General features: G+C 36.3%; 1 protein-coding gene across 1 annotated transcript in view; it reads right to left on the bottom strand.

Annotated features, from left to right (window-relative positions):
• Positions 1–8,453, bottom strand: part of IARS1 (isoleucyl-tRNA synthetase 1) — a 118,415-nt gene that overhangs the window by 7,879 nt on the left and 102,083 nt on the right. The window contains exons 29-31 of the mRNA XM_004714603.2: positions 6,419–6,544; positions 2,532–2,675; positions 1,790–1,942 (exon numbers count right to left, since the gene is read on the bottom strand). Of these exons, the coding sequence (XP_004714660.1) occupies positions 1,790–1,942; positions 2,532–2,675; positions 6,419–6,544 (423 nt within the window). The remainder of the gene's footprint in view (positions 1–1,789; positions 1,943–2,531; positions 2,676–6,418; positions 6,545–8,453) is intronic.

Below are 8,453 nucleotides of genomic sequence, written 5' to 3'. Positions count from 1 at the left end.
CTGATGAAACATACAACTTTCCTCTATTTCTTCATGATCCCAATTCTACCTTATAAATCTGGCTAAACCAGAGGATATACACTGGTACAGGTAAGAGCTGGAAACATGGAATCCAGGACATATAAACCCCTCAGGACCAATAATGAGAGTAGAGCTACCAGGAGGGTAAGGGTAAGGTGGAGGAGAAAGGGTAACTGATCACAATGATCTACATACAATCCCCTCCCTTGGGGATGGACAAAATAAAGTGGGTAAAGGGAGACATCGGACAGTGTAAGACATGAAAAAATAATAATAGTTTATAAATTATAAAGGATTCATGTGTGAGGGAGGGGGAAAAATTAGGAGATGATACCAAGGGCTCAAGTAGAAAAAAAATGTTTTGAGAATGATAAGGGCAACAAACATGCAAATGTGCTTTACATAATGGATGGATGTATTGTGATAAGAGTTGTATGAGCCCCCGATAAAATGATTTAAAAATAATAAGAAAATAGAAAGATAAAAAGGAACAGAAGAAACTGAGTAATAATGGCCAGAAAGTGCAGATAACATTGAAGACCAAACAATAAAAATCTATACCTAACAATATTATATTTAAATAATCTTGTTTCTCTAAATAAATAAATATTGAGAGGGGGCAGAAGGGGAAAAAAAAACCACACCCTTATTACTTAAACAAGTACAAAAATTAAGATGACTTTGTCCAAATTATAAAAAATGTATCACAGAAGTACAGAAAGAAGGAAAATATCAAGAGAACAAGAAACAGGGAGGATATAGTGAAGAGTTATTTTAAAAATGTCTAATGAAAGTTCCAGAAAGAGGTACTACTTAAGAAAGAATGAAAAGAGCTGATACAGAAGTAGAACGGCAATTTTCTACAAGTGCTAAAACATACAAATTATGATTCAGAATATCTAGTAAATGTGACGATATATGAATAAAGGATGGCATAGTTGACATGACGAAAAGGATGACTAATTAGCAGAAGATGCCACAAAGAGAAGGTATTAAGGCAACAGTCTTAGAGTGAACATACCCAATGTGTACTATGGATTACAGAAACAGAACGCAGAAGGAAGGATTACAGTATTGGTAGAGTAGCTTTCAAACAGTCATAGAAGCTCAGCTCAAGAAGCAGATGATCTGAAGGTTGAGTTTAAGAAACAGGAACAACAATAAAGGATCTGCATATACTAGCTGTGTATTCCAAGTCATAGTTTTCTGAGTCATATAGTGAAAAATGATGCATCCCTTCAACCTTCAAGCTCTCTTCTAAGTCAATGAGAAAATGCAAGTGATAAATTGTAAAAGGGAGGCACAATGTCATTTATGAGATTGTTTCAGGCTATACTCTTACAATCTTCTGATAAATTTAACCTCTAAGGAAGAAACAATTTTTGGAACAACAAATACATTACTAATATACTTATGTGTTAATAAGCATTTGTGTTTATTAATATATAAATGTCATTTTTAAGATTATTTTCAAAGTCAAGATTATTATTCTTTAAAAGCTGTTATTGTTGCATTTAGATGCTATGACGTCATCGAGTCAGCTAATACTCATAGTGATCCTATGAACAACAAAGCAAAACACGGCCTGGTCCTACGCCATCCTTACAATTGTTCTTAAGCTTGAGCCCATTCTTTAAAATATGATGGTAAGTTTCTGAAAAATGGCATATAGTATTCTATCACAAACAAGACAATCTACAATAGCTTGATGGCATTAAAACCATTCAATATGATAAAATCAGTTTATCATGATCTGTAACTTCCTCACCGTGTGTTAGAGTCTCATTCAGAAACAGCTTTAGCTTCCTGCTCCGAAGGCCAAATACCTTGGCTGCTTCATTCAGAAGACCTTGGTAGGTGAGTCCATTTTGCCCAAATGGGTTCTCAAGTAGAAGTGTACCAACTGTTCCCATTAAACATTCTGTAATTAAAGGATAAGCTAGATTAGATCTCCTGAATGTACCCCTCAGCTCCTAGGTATCTAAATAGTTGGCTGTAACTGCACTTAATTCCAAGGAGCAATGCTGAGGCTTCTGAAGTACTACTGCACAGCATAGCCTCAAATTTCCAGAGATGATGAGAAAAAAGGAACAAGTATAATAGCCCAGGAGCTTGAATAAATAGGCAAGTGAGGAGCCCTAGAACTTCAAGTAACAAATGTGCACCATGAGGATCCCAAAATACATGAGTCTTAAATTGCATAGTAATTTTCAGAACATTTTCTTAGAAAATAATAAGGTAAAATTAAAATGTTGTAGCACATAATTCAGCTTCATTTTGTTCTAATTTTTACCTTATTTATTTACTCATTTATTTAATTTTCTGATCTTGGGAGATGGATAGGAGCATTGATACCAAAATACTCCACACAAAGAACCAAATCACATTATTTCAAATTGTTACATTAAACAGGCTTGAAAGATCTATCAGTCAGTGACACTGCACTGATACCCATTATTCCACAATCTGATAGCTATGGATATTCCCAGAGTAGTGTAAAGATACCATACCTTGTGGTACTGTGTTCAAGAGCTTTAGGTTGATATACTGACAGAGTAGAGTACTGGGACTGTCGATCATAGAGGGGGTTGATCCTGTCGTCACACAAAGTGTTTTCCCACTAAGACTAAGAAGGTCAGTTTGGTCTTTTATTTCTAAAAATGACAGGAAAAAAAAGTTGGTTTTCTTTTCACTCTTCATGGCTACACATTTCAAAGATAAAGTTGTTTATTTCATCCTACTATTAAAGCATTATATATCTTTTTGTAGTTATGCTTTCTGCTTAATTTATAAAAGAAAACCCATGTATTAAATCTATGACATATAAATGATACGGATATTCTTAACTATAAGGAAAATTGGTTTCCCCCTTTAAAAATTTGTCCTGAATATCATAGTGCTCCTTAAAACTGCATTCAATACCGGAGCCTCAAACTTTACAACAAAGACACCTTACATTAAAAAATAATGCTACAAGTGAGATAAACAAGATATTTGACTTATTAACATGCTGAAATAAGCGACACAAAATACAATTTCATTTATTAAAAAATTAAACACTGTTTAGAGATGCATGTTGTTGTTAGATGCTGTTAAATTAGTTTCCTGCTGACTTAGTTGTTTTTAGGAGTTAAAGTGTTTGACCATCAACTACATTATCATCCATTAAAGATTTTTCATCTGCCATGCATTTCTTTGAAATTGAAATCTTAGTGGAAAATTCAATTGTTGTTTGGTACCATCAACTCAGTTCTGACTACAGCGATCATATGTACAACAAAATCAAACACTGCCCAGTATGTTGGAGCCTATTATTGCACCTAGTGCATCAACCCATCTCATTCAGGATTTTCTTTTTCTCTAACCCTCTACTTTACAACGTATGATGTCCTTCTCTAGGCACTGGGTCCCTCCTGGTAACATGTCAATCATCATCATCATTTCTAAGAACATATTGGCAACACTTCTTTCAAGAAAGATTTGTTTGCTCTTCTGGCAGTCCTTAACATAGTCAATATTCTATACCAATTATCTTATGCTAAAGCAGCAGTTCTCAACCTGTGGGTTGCGACCCCTTTTGGGGGTCAAACAACCCTTTCACAGGGGTCACCTAACGCCATTGGAAAACACATATTTCCTATGGTCTTAGGAACCAAGACACTGCTCCTATATCCATCTCCAAGAGGGTCCGTCCTCATGCAGATATGCCCACACAGGACTACCTGGCATGATAACATCATCCCACCAACCCTATCACATATACCCCATACAAATACAGATGTAGTGACAGGGTTGGCGCCATAATGTACTTATGTGGACCAGTCACAGATGTGTAGAGAGCAGGGACTGTGTAGAGAGCAGCAGTATTGGAGGTAAAATGACACTTCATGAATTATAATGACTGGGTAAATGTAAAATTATATAGAGTAAAATCATCCACTACTGCAAAAAAAAAAAAAAAATCTGTACCATGGGAATTTAATCTGGATGCTGATCGGTCTTTTTATGTTCGGCTGTGGTTGATGTGAATACTGCCCCCTTGTGATAGTAACAGGTATGTAAAAAAAAACAACAGAATGGTAAATCATAGAAAACTTAATGAATGTATTGACTGAACTGTGCCATCTTTTGTATTATTAAACGTTACAAACTGTTCACAGTTACTGGTTTACCTGAGGTATATTAATGATGGCGACATTAAAGATGAGTTTCTTTTTTGCAAACCTCTTCAAACAACTATTGCACATGATGTATTTGACACTGGGCATTGTGAGAAGGAGGGTGTGACTTTTTAGCCTTCAGGTCTAGTTCAAAATGTTTGCTAGAGCCCAATTTGTTGTGGAATTGACATCCACTTTCGCTGAATGAAAGAAATAGCAAACTAAAAAGTATTACTTTAGTTAGGATTTTGTTATTTACACAAAAGACTCTGGATTCAGGTGCAAACAGTGAGATCCAATTAGGACATCAAAAATTGTTAACCTCTAGAAGCTGGATCCATCACCCAATTTGACAGATGCCAAAAAGGGCACATGAAAATAAAAAGCAGAAAGCACATCTATAATGGATTTGCTCATGAGCTGAACCAGAATCTGAAGGATTTCCCCTCTTCTCTTAGTAAAGCTCGGCCTTCTGCTCTTCGCCTCAGTGTATTTTTATTGGCTTCTTTCACACAGGACAATGAATCCAGCTTTGGGGAGCAAACATGTCCATGGCAAAAGTCATCTACATTGTTTTTTGCAGACCGCCTGTGTTAGATATATGCTAGACAAAGTGGATTCCACTTTGTCCTTGCTCTCCAATCTCATTCTACAGACACCTGAGACAGAGATTCGAACTTTCTACTAACTTACAAAGTAAATTTGTGGATCCAAGTTAAAATTTTCTTAGATCTTCTAAATGAACACATGGCTACTTTGCCAGTTTCTGCCATACCACTTTTGATATTTTTACCAACAGCCATAGGTTGGGTTCTCTTAAGAGAACCAAATCCAATAAAACTTACATATGAGTAATAGTAACAATAGTAAGGGGCTATGAAAAGTTGGTGGGAAAATGGAATTAAAAAATAATGGAACTTTTGGACTAACTTTTTGAAGTCACTCTTCTGGAGAGAACTCTCCTGTGGCAATGGTTATAGAGGATGGCAAGTTCTAAGTCCATGGGTCAATTTCAGGTTACAGGCCTCTCTTGATCTACACAGCTATAGCAGCTGATGAATCCAAGATTGGCAGATCAGATGGCAGGCTGGTGGCTACAGAGGTGAATGAATCCATGGTTGGCAGATAAAATGGGAGGGTGCTGACACAAGGCAGAGTCTAAGGACTCCCATGTTGGGCAGACAATGCAGCAGCCAAGATATTCGTGAGCTAGATGCAGGATCCAGATCTAGTGAAAAATCAAGAGACTGCCAAAAAAGGTCTATAGATTTTGGCAGCAGGGTACATACCTGAGGAAATTCCTTTTCAGTTGACTGGCTGCTGGCAGCAGATCTCATCAAAGTAGGAATTAGAAGCAAAAAACAAAACAAACAAAAACACTGCCACTGAGCCGATGGTGACTCATAGTGACTCTATAGTACAGGGTAGAATTTGCCCCTGTGGGTTTCCAAGGATTTAACTCTATGGAAATAGAAAGCCCATCTTTCTTGAGCAGAACAAATGATGGTTTTAAACTGCCAACCTTGTGGATAACCAGTCGTTAATAATTATTATTAGTCGTAGTAGTAATTACACATGTGTATTCCTGATTTCTCTTGAAGTTTAGCTATTTTTCCTTTATGTGTTGGCTATTTAAATTTGCTTTATAGTTAAATTATTTGACTGTTTCAGAAAAATTAGCATTAAATTCATAAAGTGAGTAAGTAAAATAAAGCCCCATCTTTCTCCGATGGAGAAAATGTGGAGTCAAACTGATGACCCATGGTTAGCTGCCGAACACGTAAGCTTCTCTCTCACTGCCAGAGTGGTTTCTCAGCTATAGATACCCTACAGGACAAGGCAGAACCATATCTCTGAGCTTGTAAGACCATAACTCATGGTGGTTTCACACTGCTAACTTTGCAGTTGGCAGCCCAATATGTAACCACTTATCAGTGCTCCTAAACCCACATCATTTAATGTGTTCTTGCATCTTGATCACAAAATGAAGTAAGCACAGTCTTTTTTAATTGCCATATATACTCGTGTATAAGTTGAGTTTTCCAAGCACATTTTAAGCAGTTTTTGTGGTAAAATTAGGTGCCTCGCCTGATATTCGGGTCGGTTTATACTCGAGTACATATGGTAAGCACTCTTTCCCTTAGAAATAGCAAAGGGTGTGTAATGTTAGTAATAACACATAAAAATCAATTTAACTCATGTCACAGGACATAGACATCTTCTGACTTTCCACATACCTGTTTCACCATAGTAGACAGTCAGCTGTCTATTTTGAATGCCAAAAATGCTAGTAACAACACTCTTCATTGTTAAAAGGTCCAACTTATTATCACCTTTTGGATTTTCTAGAAGCAAAACTCCACCTAAAAAGCATCAAAAACAAAATACTCAGGGAGTTGTGGCTGGGAAGAGAAAGCTTAAAAAAATAATGAAACTCACTGCCACCAAGAATTCTAACTCACAGTAACCCTATATAGATTTCTGAGACTGTAAATCTTTATGGGAAGAGACAGCATCAACTTTCTCCAGTGGAGGGTTTTAAAGGCTAACCTTGCAGTCAGCAGTCTTAGACTACATTTATTATTGGATTTTATGCAGTAAATCATTTTATGAACTGGGCTTTTGCTGCCGTAGCTTAAAAAACTCTCTTCCTCACCTTGAATCCTGGTTTTTAGTGCATCCTCATTTTGTTTTTCACATTAAAGTCCACGGTTTACTTTGGGTCAGCCCCTTTGTGATGGTAAAGGATGCTGTTGCTGTTGTGAGGGCTCGTGGACTCAGCCCCAGACCATAACAACACTATGTACAACAGAACAAAAAATTGCCCAATTTGGTACCATCCCCACAGCATTCACACACTGCTGCTCATTTTTGCAGCCATTGCCATTATAATATAATAGTAATACATTTCATTTAGGGTCTTCCTATTTTTTGCTGCTGTCCTCCTTAACCAAGCATGATGATCTTTTCTAGGGACTGACCTCTCTGGATAACATGTCCACAGTATGTCTCACCATCCGAGCTTCTAAGAAGCATTCAAGTTATACCTCTTCCAAGACAGATTTGTTTTGTCTTCTGTTAGTATATGCCAACTTCAATACTTTAGTATTCTCTGCCAACAACATAGCTCAAATGCATCTTCTTCAATTTTCCTCATTCACTTCCTACTTTCACATGCACATGAAGTGACTGCATGCACCACGGGAAATCTCAGTTCTCAACGTGGCATGCTTGCTCCTTTAAGAGGTAGGTCTTCTGCAGATTTACTCCCTGCATACAGTCAGCTATTTCCAACTACTGCTAGTGAGGAAAGGTAGCATAAGAACATTTATGCTGTAAAACCAGTTATTTCTAGGACTGTTTCATCAATCCAATCAGAAAATCTTTACCCACCTTATTGTCTAAGTAATTGGCATTAGTAGAATCATACAGTATTTGTCCTTTACTGTTCCTTTTACTTAACTTAGCTAACATTTTTAAGGTTCATTTATGTTGTAACCCCATAATTTCCTTTGTGCTTAGATAAACGCCATTAGCTGGTTCGAATTTTCGGTTACTACTGTAAATCTGTTTGAATTTGTTCTCAATTTCTTGGGTATGTACAAAAATATTGCTACATTTAACTATGGAAGTGAATGATATATAAATATAACATAAATACTACTAGGGAAAAAAAGAAAGGAAAAAACCAAACATGACCAATGGTTACCATGGGTGAAGTAGGAAGAGTTTTTGCTTAGGGGTTATTGAGTTTATGTTAATGGTGTTAAAATAATTTGGAAAAGGATATCAATAGTTGTACAACACAAAGGGTATAATCAGTGACAATTATATATGTAGAAGTTCGTGAGTTGGAGAATGTTTTGTATGTATACTTTTGTTAACTTTACAAATTAGTAACATGAATAACAATGAGTCTAAGGAAGAAGAAAATGTTCTAAAATTGATTGTGCTAATGATTATAAAATTCTTCTTGATATGGCTAAATTATTGAATTATATGACATGTGGATGAAATGGCACTAAAAATTTTTAAAAAACAAACAAAAATACTGAGTCTGTCAAATACCTTAGACATGGACAAAATCATATATTTACAGAAAGTGTTTTAACAGTTGTTTCTACTACAGCAAATGGTGCAGACAAGCTTTCTCAGTAATATACTTGTCTAAAAGTTTCCATAGAGTGCCATAAAAAAAAGAGGGTCGACTCTCACTCTCTCACTGCCTCACTCTCTCACTGCCTCACTCTCTCACTCACTCACTGCCTCACT

This window comes from Echinops telfairi, unplaced genomic scaffold (assembly GCF_000313985.2).
Source record: "Echinops telfairi isolate 266 unplaced genomic scaffold, ASM31398v2 ScPeMD7_27;HRSCAF=92, whole genome shotgun sequence".
Taxonomy (NCBI): Eukaryota; Metazoa; Chordata; class Mammalia; order Afrosoricida; family Tenrecidae; genus Echinops; species Echinops telfairi.
The sequence above is the reverse complement of the archived record's forward strand: the minus strand, read 5'-3'. Positions and strand labels throughout refer to the sequence as shown.